This window comes from Perissodus microlepis, chromosome 1 (assembly GCF_051167445.1).
Source record: "Perissodus microlepis isolate ML-2025 ecotype Zambia chromosome 1, ASM5116744v1, whole genome shotgun sequence".
In the NCBI taxonomy this organism is placed as follows: domain Eukaryota; kingdom Metazoa; phylum Chordata; class Actinopteri; order Cichliformes; family Cichlidae; genus Perissodus; species Perissodus microlepis.
In genome coordinates, this window is record NC_140461.1 from 35,336,934 (window position 1) to 35,357,067 (window position 20,134).

The 20,134-nt window shown below is 45.0% G+C and overlaps 1 protein-coding gene across 8 annotated transcripts in view; it reads right to left on the bottom strand.

Annotated features, from left to right (window-relative positions):
* ppip5k1a (diphosphoinositol pentakisphosphate kinase 1a) overlaps positions 1 to 20,134 on the bottom strand; it is a 31,087-nt gene that overhangs the window by 4,088 nt on the left and 6,865 nt on the right. The window contains exons 6-29 of one of the 8 annotated variants that reach the window (XM_084915143.1): positions 19,839 to 19,993; positions 16,137 to 16,238; positions 15,637 to 15,798; positions 15,426 to 15,547; positions 15,243 to 15,344; positions 14,541 to 14,627; positions 14,387 to 14,462; positions 14,177 to 14,286; positions 13,707 to 13,792; positions 13,492 to 13,617; positions 13,074 to 13,195; positions 12,735 to 12,917; positions 11,560 to 11,701; positions 11,218 to 11,441; positions 10,585 to 10,712; positions 10,380 to 10,494; positions 10,192 to 10,299; positions 9,445 to 9,573; positions 9,217 to 9,357; positions 8,834 to 8,927; positions 6,984 to 7,109; positions 4,981 to 5,043; positions 1,305 to 1,364; positions 495 to 674 (exon numbers count right to left, since the gene is read on the bottom strand). In XM_084915143.1, coding sequence (XP_084771269.1) covers positions 495 to 674; positions 1,305 to 1,364; positions 4,981 to 5,043; positions 6,984 to 7,109; positions 8,834 to 8,927; positions 9,217 to 9,357; positions 9,445 to 9,573; positions 10,192 to 10,299; positions 10,380 to 10,494; positions 10,585 to 10,712; positions 11,218 to 11,441; positions 11,560 to 11,701; positions 12,735 to 12,917; positions 13,074 to 13,195; positions 13,492 to 13,617; positions 13,707 to 13,792; positions 14,177 to 14,286; positions 14,387 to 14,462; positions 14,541 to 14,627; positions 15,243 to 15,344; positions 15,426 to 15,547; positions 15,637 to 15,798; positions 16,137 to 16,238; positions 19,839 to 19,993 — 2,943 coding nt within the window. The remainder of the gene's footprint in view (positions 1 to 494; positions 675 to 1,304; positions 1,365 to 4,980; positions 5,044 to 6,983; positions 7,110 to 8,833; positions 8,928 to 9,216; positions 9,358 to 9,444; positions 9,574 to 10,191; positions 10,300 to 10,379; positions 10,495 to 10,584; positions 10,713 to 11,217; positions 11,442 to 11,559; positions 11,702 to 12,734; positions 12,918 to 13,073; positions 13,196 to 13,491; positions 13,618 to 13,706; positions 13,793 to 14,176; positions 14,287 to 14,386; positions 14,463 to 14,540; positions 14,628 to 15,242; positions 15,345 to 15,425; positions 15,548 to 15,636; positions 15,799 to 16,136; positions 16,239 to 19,838; positions 19,994 to 20,134) is intronic. The other 7 variants (XM_084915289.1, XM_084915223.1, XM_084915360.1 and 4 more) reach the window with 7 other exon arrangements.

Here is a 20,134-nt window from a genome sequence, read left to right on the forward strand (position 1 = left end):
TGGAGTAAATCTGGTGACTGACCAATGAGAGGACAGTGACCAGAGGCCCACGAGCTGACGCTGAGACTACACAACTTACTGGGAGGAGGGCGGGCTGGCTTATGGCAATCGCAGTGCTAACTGTTATTAACATACACGAGAGATTATTTAGGGCTGTTAGGTGAAACCTTACTTTTAACTTGTAGTTTCAGCTAAATTGGAAAAAATGTGATATTATTCTAAAGAAAAAGGCAATCAAAACCTGAGAGGCAGCAACCACCTCAGAGAGGAAGGACAGTAGCTGCAAAACAATGATGCCCCCCACAAAACCCCCGACAGCTCACACGACTCCAGCTTGCAATCTGCATAACCACAGAAACAGGCAAGCATGCAGAAACATCAAGAGGCAAAGCATGAGAGTCAACCACAGAACAAGCACAGTCCCGACTAAACCGCGAGCTGTGGCTGTAACAGAGCATGAGGCTGGGGTATGGAGGGCGGGGCCAGGGGCTGACCGTGGAGGTACTCTAGGGGATCGTGGCCGGAGATGAGCCAGTTTCGGAAGAGGCGGAGGTGGTAGGAGCACTGGTGGAGGTGGTGGGCCAGTGCCCGGTCCAGAGAGAGGTGGCGGCCCAGGCTGAGGTCGGTGGAGAAACGCCTCAACAACTGGGCCACGTGGTGCTCCTCCAGGGGCTCTAAAGAAGAAGAGGGAGAGCGAGAAAGGACAGAGCAGTGGTCGGAGAGGGGAGGGGGGTGGGAGCAGTACAAAAGACATGAAACGAGAGGTTTTAAGCAAGGAAGGGGGGGAGAGAGAAGCACTGAAGTACGACACAGATGAGAGGAGAAATAAGAGCTCGGCGGGAGGCGGGTGGAACAGAGGAAAGATGTGTGCATGAGGGGAAACTCTAAAATGACAAGCAGCAGCCAGCAGCGTCTCCTGGCTGCCACACAGCCAAAGGTCGGGAAAAAGAAAAAGCGGCAGATCGTCAAGCGTTTTAGTAAAGCTTAAAGCAAGAGAAAAAAGGAAAAAAAAGGAAAAACAAAGCAATAACACACAAACACACATGTTGCTCCTTTGCGGCGTCTCAACATTAAAACAGCTGTGGTAACAGGAACCATGAGAACCCGCGAAGGAGCAAGAGTGACGCAGGACGTTAACAGGAAGCGCAGAGCCCAAATCTGACACCACCTCTCCAAAGAAAGACGCCAGGAGCTGTTAAATGCTACGTCTACTGTCCGCAGCAGGGCCACCCGGCCACCCCGCTCGGTTACTCTGCAACACAAAAACGCCAACGCGGGGCGGGGGGAGTGCGAGGTGCTCGTACCTGCCGCAGTGCACCAGCGTGATGGGGCCACTGCAACGGTGGAGGTGTCATCTTGTGTTCCTGTGGTGAATGACATACTGTATGTGAACAACACCAGGAGAAACTCATTCAGGGTTTGTCAGTGTCTGCAAGAAAGTGGGCGATTTTAAACGTTTAAATAGAGTCTTCGTGTATGATGTTCACAGAAACCTGCCACCAAAGCAACAACTCCTTCAGCCATCGCACTAGTTACACAAGCAAGACGAAAGAAACCGCTCAACCCAGATGAGAAATCCATATAAATCCCAACTACAGGTCTATTAAACCCATTTAAACCAGTTCCTTGGAGGACAGAAAAGCCAGCCGAGCACACCAGCATGTGGTGCTAGGGTGACTACAGCTCCCCTGACTCAACACCCGTCACAAAGCAGTGGAAAAGAAAGTTTCAGGTATTGTGAGCAATGATATCATCTGTGTGCTAATGAATTTAAAAGGGAAAACCCAACAGACAAAGGAGATGGGATGAGCCAAGCCTTAAGCCTTTCCCAGTTTGCCGGTAGGAGCTTATCCTGGTTTGATCGGCTGTGACTGGATGAGCAACCCAGGAGGAAAAGTCGCAGGTTTAAAATCACCGAGGCTGAGCTCAGAGGAAAGAAGGGACGGGTTAAACACTGATTATTGTTTGAACAATGAGCTCAGCTGACAACCTCTATGATAAGGACCACAGGTGTATATGTTACGTGTACGCATGCACACACACACACACACACACACACACACACACACACACACACACACACACCTATTGACTGGGAGGGGGGAAATTAAAAAAAAAAAAAAAAAAAAGGCAATAACTGAATTATTGGGGTAATGGTGATCAATCTGCAGACTGTATGTGGGATGTTAAACAGGGTTCCCACCCTGAGCTCTTTACAATCTTCTGCTGCTTTCTAACTGAGGAAACTGAGAAGGTGGGAAGATCATTTAGTGAACTGCAGCTTTTTCTTTTTAACAGCTGATTAATGCTAGAGAATGTAATGTACCTCAGCACCATGTTAGTGTTAACACAGATTTGACAGATGTTTACCAGTCAGAAGTTGCTTTCATGTTCTCTTTAGGAATGATCCTATAGAGGCGCAGAACTTTAACCAAAAGCTCCCTCTAATAATGCCTTCTTGATGTCTGATTGCACTGATGCTAGATTATAGAGTCTGGTGTATTCACAGCTAGCAAGTGCTCTTCATTATGCAGATACATTGGCTAGATGTCAGCAGACTGCAGTCAACTGAATTGTGTCTTCTTGGCCCCTTTAATTCAAGCTGAGCGTCTGTTTACTCAGACATGGAGTCCAAAATGAGAAGACGAGTCAGCAAAGCTCATTTCTGTCCAATGACAGCGACGCTGAGGCGTTTTGTTGAGAACATCCTGAGCTTGTCGCTGAGTAAGCGGTAAGGCTTTTTGCCAGTGTGTGAGTCTGTTAGCCTCTGTTAGCTGCTGTTAGCTGCTATTACAGGCATTAGATCCTTTTCAAAGACAGTTTCACTAACATTGTTGGACTTTTACACTTAGTAAATAAACTCTGTAATCAAACTGTGTATCAAAGTGTGTTTAGGACACTCTAGCCCAACGTTAGCTGGCACCATGTTAGCTTACTACCAGCTTTTGCAGCTTTCTCCCTCCCACATGTCCAATTTGCTGACTTTAAGTAGCAATATTGGCAATAACTAAGCTGGCATACTACGTATGTGGACTTGTCCATATCTGCTACTGTGTTCAAGATGGCGAGGAAATGTGACGGCTTTGGCAAACTGGTGCCCACTCCTAAGTGTTTTGGATGAATGGATAAATTCCAAGTTAACGAGAATGTATTCATTTGTTGGAAGATGTATTCATAATATACAAACACATTTCCATTCAATAACCTTAAAACATAAAAGACTATATGGTGTATTCCTCACTGTGAGGACGAGACTGGGAATTGTTCTTTTCTGTGTAAAGGCCATGAAACACCAAGTGTGCTGCAAATAAGCAACAGGAAATTCTCTAAATATGCACAATTCTGGGTTCATCCAGTTCTCAAGAGAAAGCAGCAGCAAGGAGAATTTAATGGTTTGATCCAGGAGTTGAAACTGCCTTCATGCATATTTCCTGATGTCAGTGGGGCAGTTTATTTGGGACCACATCTGAGGAGGCAGAGAGATTGTTTCAGAGAGTCGATGGAGCCGGAGCAGCCTCTCACGGAAAATGGTATTATTTTACTATTCAGGTAAATTCAATGTTTTGAGCCACGCAACCGAAATGAAGAAGAAGAAGGTGCACAACGATGTTGGAGGACTGAACAGCAGCATGTTTGCTTAAGTTGAAAATCGTAGGCTCTGCATGAGCAAATAAACGGTGGAACGCACGCCGACTTCAGCTCGACTTCTACATCGTTCTTCCAACTTTGTAAAAAAATAAGATGAAACATGAAAAATGAATAAATCCAAGAACTTAAACACTGAACTGGGTTAATTTAGTAAGATATTAAATGACAACAGGCCCAAAATAAAAGTCGTGAGAAGTTTAAAACATGATTTGTGTTCTTACTGTTTTAACCGTATCACTGCTACACGCTGTCTTCTAATTTAACAAACCTGTTCCACGTGAAGTTGAGCTGACAGACAGATGAAATGACATAATCCAGAGTTGGCAACACGTGTGACCAATCAAAATCTTCCTAACGAGTGCTACACTGAACATGACGACAGAGAGAAAGAGCATGCGATCGAGATGAGGAATGAGGAAAAGAATCTTGGAGCTTTGTCAGATGGATCCTATTTCCTGACTCCGGCAGCTCCGGCACCTGAAGGTGACGCGGATCTATCTCCTGTCGTCTGCTACAGACAGACCCTCACAGGGAGTCGTGAGACTTTGGCTGGTAAACATCTGACTGGTTCTTAATTAGCTGAACAGAAATTGCAATTGTGGCTTTTTGACCTACAGTAAAAGATTCTGCTTCATTTCTGAGCCTTCTTTGTCTGTTGCAAGTCCTCAAAACTTTTTGTAATCCAACAATAAATAAAACAGCCCTCTGATAAGGCAGGGTTGATGAAAAAATAAAAAAAAATTATTTGTGATTGTTGTCATTCAGACGTTTTTGTTTCACCTGGCCCAGCGATCTCAAACCTGTGAGTCTCCTGGTCAGGACCAAACTACATCAGCACTGCTGGGGACCTATATAAACTGATATGTGCTGTTCAAACAGAAGGCAAACTGTGCTGCACAGTCTACTCCCCTTCTCCTGGACATCCCTCCTCTACTTGGTAGTTTGAAAAGCAGACCAGCAGCAATAACAAGATGTTTTATTTTTCAGTCCCTATTTGGTTTTTCCCACATGTGTGTGAGGTCTTTGTATGATTCTCTGACATTCCCTGTCTCTGGATTTACTTTACTATATTTTACAAACTAGTGGGAACCCTGGTTAGAGAGAGAATGTCAGGTAGTGTTAGAAAAGGCCAAAGTGTATGGGTAAACAAAAATATAATTAAAATAATTAGAAATAAAAAGATAATGGAAACCTGGAATGTTGGAGGGCCATGTGGAAAAAACAAAATAAATAAAAAAAATCCAAGGTAAAAAAAAAAAAATTATAAAAGTTTGAAGACATGCAAGACAAAGGTAGGTGAAGTGGAAAAATACTTGAAAGAAGCAGACGTACCATTAGTCGGATGCTTTGCAAACGACACAGAAAATCGTTTTACTGCCGGCATAGACAACAACTCTGAGGAAATAAAAAAAATAAATAAATCACTAGTGTTACTATGAGCCACAGTAAAGTGTAGATTAGGTTTGATCATTTCTTGTTCTTGTCTAAGGCGGACGCAGTGCAGAAGAAGAGTCATCAACTACAAATGTGTGGTTTAGGAATCAGTCTGTGAAGCGGCCCTGACTGAAGGTGCTGTTCAAACAGGATGGTTAAAGATGGCTGAAGATGGCTGTGGGTCAAAACACTGGCACAGCATCTTCTAATAAAGTGAAATGACATGAGTTTAACTTAAAAACATGAGGATTCACGAGCCCGATACTCACGACTAAATGCTGCTTTCATTGCCTCCAAGTTTAACTGTGACAGGTGCAGTCTGACTGGGTTGTGTGCAACAATTTAAAAATGACCCGCATTACGATGCTTCAGCATAGAAAATAAATATAAATATGACCCCGACTACTCTGACAGGCGAGCGTCCACTGGCTGAAAACAGAAGGGAACCTGCAGTCTTGAATATGAGGTGGAACAAGATGGATGACAAAAGAGCAAACTGTGAGACAGCCAGGAGGGTGGATGCTTTATGATACCGCACTGCCACCTGGTGGACAACATGACAACCCTTGACATACAGCACTGAGATTCTGACTTTGGAAGAGGGCCAGTTAGCTGCTCAGTGATGATGTTTCTGTTGCTTCAGCAGCTAAACAGAAACATAATGATAGACTAAGAAACTAAAAAACACGTTGGGATGTAAAAACGTGAAACAGGTCGTCTGCCATGACCAGTCAGGCACTGGGAGAGTGATGGGGACGCGTATTACTTTATTCCATTTATATCGTGCTAAGGCGCTATATAAGTGCTACCTTACAGAACAAAGGACCAAGGTGCTTTATATTGCAAGGTAGAGAGCCAAATTAAAAAGGGTCCTGCAGGTTGGTCAGTACTGCTACCTGGTGGCTGGATGAAATCCTGGTACCAAACCTGGCTTCGGACCTTAGGCACTGTCCTGTGTCCCTACTGGTGCAGGACAAAGCCCTGCCTCACGTGACCAGAGTGGGCAGGCAGCTCTTAGCTGAAGGCATCGGTGCCACTGACTGGGATCTTATGCATCGGTGCATCCAAATCCACCAAAGACTGTCCAGGAGCTCACTGACGCCCTGATCCAGGTAATACGAACATCTGTCAGCTCATTGGGAGCTGCCCAGATGTCAGTGGGAGTGTATACAGGGACACGAGGACAATACACACCATTTAACCACATTATGACACAATTTGGATCTGTGATTTCAAAGTTTAACTCAGATTTTTGGCGAGATTTTGAATCGATAGTCCACTAAAAGCTGAATTCCACAATGTAAAGAAGTTTTTTGAGCAGTGTAAATAGTTATCTACCTACTGATTAACTAAATTAGCTCTCATGTTGCAGTGATATTGGTTTTACCTGACAATCTACAAAGACGTGTGAGACTCCACAAACTCAGAGTACATCTACTGCAACGCTTCTCTCAAGTGTATCCTGAAAAACTCATTTCAAAGCAGCCGTGCTATTCTGGCTAAACCTTTCTGCATTTCCTGTTTGGCAAATATTAAATAGTTTTGGTTTGGCCTGAGGCAGGAATCCTAAAAAGGAGCACATCAAGTTTACTCAAAGCAGTAAAGGAGGAAACAAAAGAGTCAGTGGATATGGTGACTAGAATGAATATGGAGTTAACAGAAATATGACTAAAATGTAAAAAAAATATTCTATACATGTATGGGCATGTGTCCCAGTCCACTGATTATCTAACTACTGTAATGACTCCAGCTTAAACATGTTTCATGTTCACATGTGCAGCTTTCAGGCGTCATCGCAGGTCAGACAGATATAATTTACACATTACGACACAGAGGAGGTGTGTGCTGATTTGCTGTTGTCCTGTGCAGGTTTGTGAAGGCGCGCGGTCTCAAACACGTACCGTCTTTGTAGGACAGACTGCTGGTGGAGAATTTTTTGCGGTGCGCGCGTGCGTAGTCCTGCAGGTTGGGGGCGCTAGAGGACCCACCCAGGACAGTGGTGCTGAAGAGCCCAGCGCACTGAGAGCCTGTGAGGGGGGCGGGCCGGGTTAGTCACTACTACATCACATGCTGTTACTCAAACAACTGACCAGAAAGAGACAGATTCAGAGACACAAAGAGGAAAAAGAAAGAGACAAGCAGAAACAAGGACTCGTGGGAGACCGTGCACTCACAAGGGGCCGCAGACCTAAGCCACATTAAAGGTCCCCTTTAATGTATTAAGTGCAACTTTGTAGCTAAGGCTAGAATTCTTCGTCCCCTTCACATGTTTAATTCATACAGAAAGCTTTAAACATCAATAAGAACATCGAAGAGTACAGAAAGAGGAGAGGAGTGTAAGCTGCGTCCACATTGGAAACAATTCGCTTTGAAGCTGACGCTTGGCTGGCTGCAGACACTAAGCCCCGATTGCCTAGGTAACCCTCTAATGCATGGGGTGTCAAACACAAGGCCCGGGGGCCAGAACTGGCTTGCGAAAGACTCCAATGTGGGCAATGTGAAGGAGGACAGAACGCTTAAACTTTTACCTGTATTTTCATGCGTTTTACAGCTTGTCCTAATTATAAGCACCTCCCCCATGGCCATTCACACATTAAAATAACCGTCTAAGAAATATATGATTTTCACATGAAAAAACCCCAAAATGTCCATTTTATAACTTGAGGACAGGCTGCACAACGAGCTAACAGAACGTTTCTGTAAGTTTACACATTTATTTCTTATAATTTAAGCCTGAAGCAGCATGTCTTTATCATGTAGAAAAACTGTGCTGATGAAACTGCACTTGTTTTTCTTACATTAAAATAACTTGGGGAATAAATGTTTAGTTTAAATGTAGTCAAGTTCTTTACGAAATGACAGAAATGTAGGAGGAGTCTGAAATCCCCGCTCGAATGTATTTACTACCAGATCTGTCAGTTGACAGTATCCTCACGCTAGCGGCCACTTCAATCGCTCTGCTGGAAGAGAGAAAATGTTCTGCGGTCCTGCTCGATTCATGTTGCCAGCAGTTATTCTGTTGAAATCACTGAGTGTCTTTCACCTTCGGTGGCCTCTGGTCACCACAACGCTCCAAACTGCTTCCAGTGCAGACGCAGTGTAGAAGTTAACTGAGAAGGATTAACAGCATCATCCATGATGTTTTAGACTTTAGCTCAGACTGTGCCTGATGTCATTCACACATCATTGAAAGACAGAGTGACAGAGAGGAAACATTTCAGGTGGATTTTACAACAGCTCAATCACAGTCAACCCCTGGAGTTGCTCAGAGGCAGAGAAAGCCCCGGAGGCTTCATGGGCCTGCATAAAGGTTCACTCTTTAACTCGGAATACAAGATTCACACAGACACTGGTGACCAATCATTTTCATCATATTTAGTTTGCATGAATGGAGCAGAAACAACCTCAAAATGACTTCCTTTCTGATTTCTTGAAATCATGTCAGCAGCAATTAGCAACAGTGTCAGACACGTGTATCCGTGCAGAATTGATTTTATGTCAGGAAACTAGGCTGCCCTGCTACAGAGGGATGTTTTACCTCTGAATGCTGACGAAGTCACAAACCTGCAAAATGCTCAGCTCGAAAAAAAGCTTGTGTGTATGTCTCAGAGCAATGAGCACCGCCCTCATTCTGTGTCATTCCCATTAATAAAAATGTCTTCCCGAGATAAAAACTCTCGGAGCTGCACCCAAGCCTCCCACTCAGTCGTGTCATACAGTTGCCGTGGCAACAGAGCATTACAATACCTACCTAATCCGCTTTGTTTCATCTCCGGGGACTGACGAGAGCAGAACGAGAAGAGGCGGTAACTGCCGACTTTGGAGGAGGATGTTTCCGACAGGACCTGGTGGAAAGAACATGCCACACATACCACAAGCATGTTTTACATCACTTATCAGCCACCGCTACTTTATTTAGTGAAATACAGCCGTAGATAAGACCAGAGGCTAAAACCACAGGAACCAAGTCTTCTGTGGATAAAACACAGGAAAACGTGAACGATTCTTCTCTGCAGAAGCTAACAGACAGAGTTCAGTTACACTGTTTATAGTGTCTACAGTGAAGAGCTGTTGAAACAATTTTAAAACTCCTATTCTGGGTCTGCTTCTTTCTGCATTCAGTGCCAGTCTCACCTCCATGGATCCGGTCTTATGGTTGCGAATAAGTGGGGACTTCCTCTGAATGGTGATTGGCTCAGACAGCGGCACAGCACGGTCGGTTTCATCCCGTGACAGGTCCTCCAGGCTGCTGGGGTCGGGTTGTTTTTGCCCGTTCTGGATTGAGCAGACATACGGTATAAACCTGACGGCAAACACTGCCACCTGCAGAAGAGCAACGAGGAAGACTCTTTGCAATCCCACCTGCCGTGCTACCTCTGCAGAGGCGGGCCTGAAGCCAAAGCCGGTGGGAGCGTTCTCCTCCTCTTCAACACCTTTCACCCCAGGGCTGAAGTGAAGCTCCACATGGAAGCGCTCCTCAGAGGAGATGTCCTGTAGCGAAATAAAATCAGTTATTAGAAATTTCTAATTGGTGAGCCTTTAATATAAAAAATTATCGATTTTTGGGGGGTGTTATGACTTTGGCTTACAATTGAAACCTGGGATCTCAAATTCAGTATAAACAGTATAAATACCATGGATCTCTGTGTAGGTCAGTACACAGAGATCCATGGTATGTTCAACCACATTTATGGCAAAGGCTGCTGACCTGACGGTTTTACAGATGATCATCATCATGAAACACCCAAACCAAAAACACGTCGCTGTCAAAGCAGCCTGAGCTTCACCTCAAGCCGACTGCAGGGACACACCTTCAGCTGCTTGTTGTTTTTAGACTGATCATAAAAATATTCTAACATTTTGAGGTTTCTGATTTGCCCTGCACACCGCTCTGCTAGCTACCAGGTATCAGCTGAAGCATGGCTGGGGGGTCTGACTAATCGCTGGTGTTCAAACAGGAGAAGATAAAGATGGCTGCACTCCTGAAACAGCTGTGTATCGAATTTATTCAAATAAAAAGAAGAAACGCTATAAAGCTAGCATGTCACAAATGGAACCATGTGACTGCACGTCTACCACAAACAGAACATCAGAAGGAAAGAAAAACACCTTATTGTTGTCCTCGTACAGCATGATGACAATCTGAGTCATGTAGTTGAGCTCGGAGACAGCACTGAGGTAATCCATGGCACGCTTCCACTGCTGGTCCTTCTCCTCCTGTTGCACACACACATGTATACAGACTTTGTGCCTCCTCTGAAAACATTCAAAGCTCAGCCAGATCGACATTTGCTTACATCAAGCAAGCCCCCGTAGCGGAAAATGCTGAGCAGGGAGTGGACGTGGCTCTCACTGGTGAAATACAGACGGGTCCTGACGTGGCGTCCAGGAGACATCACTCCTCGAGAGTACCTGCAAACGTACAACCGAGGTCAAGTTCAAAATATTCTCCGGTCGGTCGGAACGCTATTTAAGTCACGCAACTCCTAATCTTAGACCCACAGAGGGTGCAGCTTGTTGACAGACTCGTCCTCGTGAGTCCTCTGCAGGTCCAGCTGGATCTTTCTGACCAGTGGGAGGCAGTAGGCGTATGCTATGTCCAGTTTCTCCACTCTGTTTATGCCATATTCCTGCAAAAAAAACAACAGACAAATGAGCTTAAAATACTACACAACTTTAATATATACTCAGAGTATATCAGAGTAATTAAACTGTGTGATTTTCAGGTGCTTAAGAAAGTTTTACACTTTGTTACAGTGAAAATATCAGCTGTGCACAGACTAAACTTTCCTTTAGCTTCACTGGTTTTAGCAGCTATACAGCACATCACAGCACTACCATCATCAATCATATTTGACATATGTGGGCCTGTATATAGGTGTACAATAGCACTCAATATACACTGAGTGTTTTTAAATAAAGTTAACATCAGGTGTGGAGTCCACAGCTGTAAAGTGCAGCACAAAGGATTCTGCTGTCACATAAAACCTTTAGCCTCAGCAGCATGTCATCTTTTCCTTGCACCTGGAGGAGCTGCTTGTTTCATGTGTTTATTGGCACATCAGTCATATAAAGACTCATGCATGGATCTGTCACTCTGAACCATCCTTATTGTCGTCCCCCCCGCCCCCTCACCTGTGGGATGACGATGTCAGCCAGAGCTCGAGACAGTCTGAACAGTTCCAGGGTGTCCTCGAGGCCGAGGGTGGCGTTGTGGATGACGTCGTACTTGACGCAGTCGTAAATGTCGGGGATTTTACTGATGTCGTAGCGGCCGTTCTTCATGCGGAAGTCTCTCTCTAGCTTGGACCAGCGCTGCAACATCAGCTCCAGCGTCTCGCTGTGGTACAGCTGCAGGTCTGGTGAGCAACAGATGTTTTCAGCTTTTCACTGCACCTTTCAGGGACTCTGAGCTCCAAAAGCAAAATGTTGGGTTTTTATTTGAGCTTCAGAAAACGCGCTGAGGCCTGCGCTCACCTGCAGACTTGGGGTCTTCCATCCTTTTGCGGATCTGGGAGGTGAGGCTCTGAATGAGGGCGTAAACCTGGTCACATGTGGCCACTGGGTTCTTAACGATCTTCATTGAATTCACCAAAGAGGCGCTACAGGTTGGTGCTAGCTGTAAGAGCCACATGGAGAAAAGCAAAAGCTTTTATTAAAAAGATGCTCACTCAACCGAACGACTACTTTCACTTTACAAAAAAGGCTTAAAAGAGCCAAACTTCCAACCACACAAAAAGAAGTGACATGAAAAATGAACGATTAATACTGAAATATCTAGTTCAAGGAACACGATGCATGTGGTGACACACAGGGAGGTACACCCTGTGTCACTGCCACAAACACTGAGGAAACATGTCAGAAATGTTGTTTAACCAGTAAAAATATGTTGTATTGACTGATTATCACTGTTAGTTTGATCAATATTGAGATCGTATGAATTCATTGGTATTAATGACACAAATACTTGTATTGGACTCACACACACATGCTGTGTGACATCCCTGCTAATGTACAAACGTCATTAATCACCTAAACTCAGCGAATTGCTTAAAAAAGATTATCTTAAAAAACATCCTGAAACCTTTGTTCTCACACTGGTTACTGCACGTCTTTGGCCAAACACAGTGTGGCTTTGTGACGTTTACAGATATGCTGACGTGCTGTACGGGCTCGCAGTTATGGAGATCTGACTCGGACGATTCACATTATCACCACTGCACCTCCCGGCCTGCATGCACGTTCATCACGCTGTAGTCTCTGCTGTGCTGTCAGGCTGCTGAATAAGGTCGATGTGCTGCTTTGTGGTGCAGGCACACCTCTGCAGAGCTCTTTGCATATGATTTGTTCCTACTTAACATCACCTGCCCTAAATCCAGACATTTCCAGACAGCAGCTGATGATCCGCTTGTAGAACCAAGCTCTTCACCTCCTGTTTGTCCCAGACGTCAGACTCTTGTTTCTCCCATCATCACTGCAGCGCAGAGACTCACCCACTCAGCCACACCATCAGGCTTACAGAATACTCGACTTGCTTTCACTTTGCCATTAAGATTCGGATTATTTGTGCAGCCCTACTACCACACATGCTCTCCAATATAACCACACAAACTGCTCTGGCACGTCAGCGATAAACACAGCTGGTCAGTCACCCTGTCGTAGTCCTCGTCGGTGAAGTCTCTGTCCTTCTGCAGGATTTCATGGAGCCGAGCTTTGACACGGTGTTGGCAGCTGCTCAGCGAGTCGCTGTCGTTGTCCAGCAACCCGTTCATGTTGGCGCTCTTCACCATCTGAACCAGGATGGGAGTCAGCTCGCCCTCCAGGGCCAGCAAACCCTGCCCACACAGACACATTTCACTAGTTATTGCACGTCCAGTATTTGGAGGGTGTGTGCCGTGGCTTGTACCAAAGCTCAAAGGCCTCAGCCTTCCTATTTCTGTTATTAAATTTTGTGCTGACTGAAGCTCTTAGAACAGCAGGATGCTGCGTACCTTTGCAAAAGCAGCAGCTGTCATCTGCACCCTGCCTTCATCAGACGCATAAATCTTCAGGTCGTGTCTGTAGGTGCTGTGTAGGCGCAGTAACCCGCAGCCTGGAAATCCAGCATAGTCTCCTACAAAACACAGTATGCATGCACGCACGCACGCACGCACACGCAAGCACGCACACACACACATACGCACACACACGGACACGCACACACACACACGCACGCACACAGGCTTGTTTTAAATCATTTCTCTGTTTAAGACCTTTCATAACATGTAACTGGTGAGTGAACAACACGGACCTGAGGTCTCAGCATGTTCATTTTTCCATCAGCAGCTTATTGCTCAGAGTTTCAATGCCAGCAGCACTGCGTGTGGTAAACACCATGTTCCAGAGGAAACATGCTTGTGTGCGTCTCACCTTGTCCTCCGGGGTACATACAGCGGAAGGCTCTCCCCAGTTCTTCAGCCTGCACTCTGCCAGCGGGGGTCAGCTCCCCCCCCCACTTCAGCACCAGCAGCAGCGATGGCCCTTCCTTACGAGTGTCTGGAAATAACCACAGAGGCGGGCAGTCAGCACACAGCTTTAGCTTGTTCCTTTGGGAAGAAGCCATTAAACAGTCTTTGTCTTCCTACCTTCCTCTTCACTCGAGGTCTTGGGCTGCCCATGGGGCAGGTAAGTAAGCTGCACTTTTCTGTTGATCCCCGAGAAGTGACCGTACCTTTGTTACGGGAAAAAAGCCAAAGATACTTATAGTTAGCAATGCATGACATGTGTCAAATTACAGGAAAGAAACCAGTTCATTGACCAGACTGCCCAGTCATTATAAAACTGAACTTGTAGAAAATGTAAAAACTGAAATTTGTAATATCAAATCTTGGGTTCTGTTGTTACTTACTGTGAATGTGTGAATGTTAGCAGAAAAAGTCGTAAAAAGTCAAAAATTTGAAGGCCTCCTTCACATTTTCTAAAGTCACCTGGTGGGGCAGCAGGCCCCGGGCCTTATGTTTGACACCCCTGCTTTAGTCAAACAGTTTGCCGAGCTGAGCCAGAAACAGATTAAATGAATATGAGATCAGGAGTCAATAAAATGCTTCTCACTTACATCTCCAGAACCGTCTTCAGCTGCTCCAGTTTGGACTTCTTCTCTTCTATCTCACAGTCGTTCTGCTGCCCAATCTCTGCTAACAGCTGCCGGGTGATGTCCAGCACCTCCTGTCGGGGTTCAAAGTCACACACACATGTTCACACACACTTTGTCCTCACAGAGGCCGCAATGACAAATGAAACCTTGGCTATTGTTTTCTTCTTTTACCTGCAGTTGTTTTGGTTTTTTGAGTTTTAATTTCCCAGTTTTGTATCCTCCATATTTCTCAAACAGATCAAAGAACCTGGAAGCATCCGAGACGTTAATCAAAGATCTTTAACCTGCAGGAAACAGGAGCATATTAACAGAGAGGCAGGCCTACATTGGGTTGCGAACTTCCATCTTCATTTTCTGTTTGGGCGTTCTGTCTCCGTGTCGGATAACGGCGATGACACAGCGAAGTTCCATCCTGCAGAGCGTGAGTAGAGATTTGAGTTGCATCAGTATAAATCTGTGTACATGATGCGTTTCTTCAATAAAGCTGTGCTTGTAGTGACTGCAACTAATTAAGGCAGCACCTTTGCTATGCAGCTGAGCTTCGGGGAGTGTGATGGGCTCAATCAGGACGAACTGTGTGAAAATGTGCTGAATGCAGCGCACGCTTCAACCAACACTGATGATTTTAGAAATCTGTTTGGCTTTAGTTTGTGTGCTGCTGCGTGCTCAGCTCAGGGGCATGCTTACTGTCATCTACTGTAGCTAACACACAGTTATTATGTTAAACTGAAGAAGCAACTCTGCTTTTTAAAAAGTGACAGAATTTCTTATTTTTTTGCATTTATCAAACTACTTTTACTATATTAGGCAAAAATGGAATAAAATGTAGTTTATTTATTTATTTAATTTTTAAACGATTGAATTGATTAAGTGGGAGAAAAAAGTGACCTACACCTTCGTGGCTGTATGTGAAAAAAATAATTGGCCCTAAATCTAATGACTGGTTTTGGCAGCCTTGGCAGCGCGAGCTGCAATCAGGCGTCTGTGATAAGTCTAGTCCTCTGTGTCTGCTCCTGTTATGACTCACATGGTCCCTGAAGTGGTGGGAACAATGGGGATGTCTTCAGCCTCAGTAGGGATAGACCAAGGAATCTGAAACTGCGGAGCCAGTTCACGCATCACAATATTCCTGCAGAGAAACGCAGACTCCATCACCAGATCAGAACGAGACAGTGAACACCAGAAAAGAGAAAAGAACTAAAGGTGGTACCCGAGGATCTTGGCACAGTCATCGTAGTACTTCATCGAGTTCTTCACAAAACTGAAACCGTTGACATCGCACACGTAGGAGTGTCCATTGGCCCGCAGAAGGTCAAAGCCGCACACTGTTTGCTGCAGCGACAGCAGATGAGGACGTGGTTCATACTCCACGACAAGAAACCAGAAAACTGTAACACACCTAAGGTATCAACTGCACATACCTTGAATGCCAGGCAGACCTTACGAGCCACCAGTTTTTCCATGGCTGACAGCATGACGGGGTAACGAACCTCCTTGCCCTCGCTGTCTCTCTCCACCTTCCCGTCCAAAGCAGGAGACTTTCGGGCCTCGGCATGAGCGTAGTCCGGTCCCACCGTGTACACCTGACGTGAAATGAAAACACCCACAAAAATCTGAGAGATGACCCAAGCGGGTAGTCCCCTCGTCGTGTGACTTGATAAAGTTTTACACTGGAGGCCTTTATTGACACAAAGCCTAAAGACGATCTGTGCCTCCAGCTGCCCGACAGCCACGATAGAGAGAAACCCTTGAGGTCCTCTAAATCATATCAGCGGTTTTACTGAACACACCAGCACAGTTCAGGTTAATGTGGATTAACGTGACAGTTGATGAAATCCTTTCTACAGGTGCTTTATTAGCATTAACAAAGTGTTCTTTGCACATATTTTATCTACCATGTACTCTGTGACAAATACTCTACCTTAACATCTGTGCCATCTGTTGGCATGAACTCTTCATAGATGTAAGAGCCCGTCTTCCTCACGCTGCTCTCTGGCGAGTAGACGCTGCTCCGGCTCCCAATCTACAAAACCCAGAGAGTCGTTGAGCGGCCGCTCTCTGTTTATGAGGTTCACCTCTGCATGGTTTCCATAAAACCCATCAAACTCTAAATTAAAGGCCACACTGTGTTTGACAATGCTGCTGTGGATCAAAGACAATGCAATTACTGATGAGCAGCAGTAGTCCCATATCCAAGGTTCATACGCATTTTTCAGGGTCAAATTCAAGCACTTTAAGCACTTTCAAGGTCCATTTTCAAGCTTTTCCAGCACATTACCCAAAAAAAAGAATGCATGTTTCACTTAGCATCACCCCAGTAAGGCCATGTCAAAATTAAATCATTTCACGTCGACTTAAATGTCCTTTGTTCCAATTTTGTTAAAACTGAAAAATGCACCACAGACAAAAACTGAAAAAGGAAATGGTGCAATATGCACTCGCTAGTGTACAAACTCAAACACATTTCTCTTAAAAATTAAGATTTGAAAATGTGAACAAATCTGCACCAAGCACCACAATAATACACAGCAAGGCTAAATTAAGAAGTCTTCTCATCAGATATTGAGGCGTCTTTCCTGTGTGACACAAAAAAAATAGGAGACAGATGTTTGTTTTTTAACTAGTTAAGCACCCACGCCCCCAAAAATGGGGGCAAAAGGGAGAAGGATCATGTTCAATCTGTTATAACACGAGGTCAGAAAGTGCTGACACGAGTAGTGTCACAGAAACCTCTGAATCTCAGATAAAATCTCATATAAACCATGTCTACAAACACCAAACAAAGCAAAGACAGCAAACAGTTAAAGGAGTAGCTACATCACCATGAATCTGTGGACAGGCTGTGCGGGGAGGGGTGGGGTCACACATTGAAACAGACTGATCTGCAGAAGCGCTCGGCAGCCCAGGCGGAGAAATTTTGCTTTTAGACTTTGCGACTCATCTTATTTCTCTGTCTGATATGAAAACTATTCGGTCAGATAGTTATTTGTGGTGAATGAAATACAGTTTCAAGCACTTTTAAGCACCACATCTGAAATTCAAGCACTTTTCAAACCTTGAAAAGACAATATTACAATTCAAGGATTTCAAGCACCCATATGAACCCTGTATAGCAGTCCAACTCCAGGCCTCGAGGGCTGGTGTCCCGCAGGTTTTAGATCTCACCCTGGGTCAACACACCTGAATCAAATGAGTAGTTCATTACCAGGCCTCTGGAGAACTTCAAGACATGTTGAGGAGGTCGTTTAGCCATTTGAATCAGCTGTGTTGGATCAAGGACACATCTAAAACCTGCAGGACACCGGCCCTCGAGGCCTGGAGTTGGGGACCCCTGCTATATATCATTAAGAGAAGAACCTTAGCCTTTCAGCTAGAGGTACTTCACTCCCACCATGAGCTACAGCTCCCCTAAGACGTCGCTCACTGGCCCAGTCCAGGTCCTTGAGGGTTGAAAATCTTAGGGAAACATCTCCATCCCTTCTGCTTCTTCTGGATGGGTGTCAAACATACTCAGGCGGGGCTGACCTCACCTCCTGCAAGCAGGAAATGGCAGAAGCCGTTTGCGAGTGTCGAAGCCGATCCCCGCCTTTCTCACGCCCCGCGGAGCCCGGCTGGGTTCAGGCCGTTTGCATATTTAAACAGTTTTCTAACATTTTATTTATTTATTTATTTAGGACAGTGCATGTTAATGAACATAAATGTAAAAAAAAAAAAATTACATGAATGTAAACATGCCAGATTATAGCCAAAGGCTAATTTCCATCTGTTGTCCTTAAACATAAAAAAATAGACATAATAATTCATAAAAATTCATCATTCATTCATAATAAAAACTCCATCACCAAACTTACACATACACACCATTCTGTTCCCAAATAAAACATTAAAACTATACAACTCATACATGATCACACACTTGATTTGTCCATAACCAGTTTAACCATCAACCATCTAGATTCAGCGATGGATGCATCCATCAGAGTATGAATGTGTGTGAATGTGAGCTAGAAAGAAAATGTGCTTGGGTGAATGCACACGTTGCATAAAGCACTGTGAGTGAGTAGAAAAGCGCTGTATGAGCTGTAATAAGCTGTATTTGTACAGTTTAGAATTCATAACTTTTAGTGAATAATTACTATACATTTAATACAAATACATAGTGTGTGTGTACATGTTTATATATCTTTGTGAGGACCAAAATTTAAATACTACTATGCTTGTGGGGACCAACAGCCATCATGGGGACTATGAAGACATGTTTGAGACTCACAATGTGGTTTTAGGGTCACAGTTATGGGTACGCTTTCATTTTTGATGGTTAGGGTAAGTAATATGTCAATTGATGTCCTCACTAAGATATGAAAACAGGACTGTGTGTGTCTGTGTTTGTCGGTCCGAAGTGTGTGAAGAACACACAGAGAACTCCTGGAACAACTTCTGACTCCAGATGTTCTAAATTTAAATGACTCCCAGTCAGCTGACAGTCTGAGGTGGTCACATGACCTCCTGAGGTCCACAGAGGCGATGAGCGGCGTTCTCCATGGCGTGCTGTGTGTGTTACAGGGCGCTCTTCGACTACGATAAGCAGTGGGACTGCGGCGTGCTGTCGCAGGCGCTGGACTTTAACTTTGGCGAGGTCTTCCACGTGATCAACAGCACCGACGACGAGTGGTGGCAGGCACGTAGGGTCAACCAGCAGGGGGAGCTGGGCTACGTCCCCTCCAAGCACAGGTCTGTGAATGCTTTCGAGTGACCAGTCTGTATGTAGCCTGGTTAATCTTCTGGTGCAATGAAGAAAAATCTACAGCTGCTTCAGGAAGTATCCATGGAGGGACTGCAGGCCTCGGCACTCGCTGACATATGTCTAAGTGGTCCAATTTAAGTTCTTTAGCTCTTCCCCCCACCACCCATCCAAAGCGACCAACATGCACCTCCAGCAGAGGGGAAGCAGAGAAAAATGGCTGTGTAGGCTGGGCTTCACTTATACCAAGAGTGTGTCATGAGTTGGGGTGCTGTTTAGGGGAAGGGCTGTGAATGGAACCAACCCAGGCTGCTACGTGCACATAAATAACTGTGCAGTGATGGTGGTGGTTCTGGCTCAGACTCAGGCAACGGTTGATCTGCCAACAAGACACCGACCCTGAACACATGGCCAAAATAACAAAGGAGTGGCTCCAGGACCACTCTATGAATGCCCGACTGAACATCTATGAAGGTGCACCAGCGCTCCACATCCAACCTGATGGAGTCTGAGAAGTTCTGCAAAGAAGAATGGGAGAAACTGCCCGAAAACGCGCTGAGCTTGTAACAGCAGACTAAAAGAGATCTGAGGCTGTACTTGAACAGGCTGTGAATATTTGTCATTACAGGTTATTGTTTCTAACATTTTGAGGTGAAAAACAAATTGAATACTTTGCTGCTGCACTGTACACTGCACAATACATCAGCCAATAAAATGCACTCTCTGTTTCGTGTTCTCTGATTGGTCCATTTCTGACACTGGGTTTTTTTGAATTCTTCTGGCAACAACAAAACGTTTTTGTTCTTTCTTTCCATACTTTAACCACATTGCATGGAACGCTTATTTATAAAGAAAAAAAGCCACAAGGGCCAAATCAGAGACCTTTCTGAAGAGTCGCTGGCTTCCACCACCAGCCGATGTGGGGTAATAGATGTAGACGTTGTGGTCCTCGGCACACACGGGCTTCTCAACAAAAGGCTTCTGGAAGATTTCTCCGTTCACCTCCACATGATCCTCTCCTTCTACGAGGTTGCACTCTGAGACAGACACACACAGATCAAATGCATCTGTTTAGCACGCAGCCTCTTTTCATTACCACCCAATATTACACACATGACGTTCCACCTTGCCGTGTTTACTCTAGCGCCCTGTGAAGCAGCTCTACCCTTTCGACCACG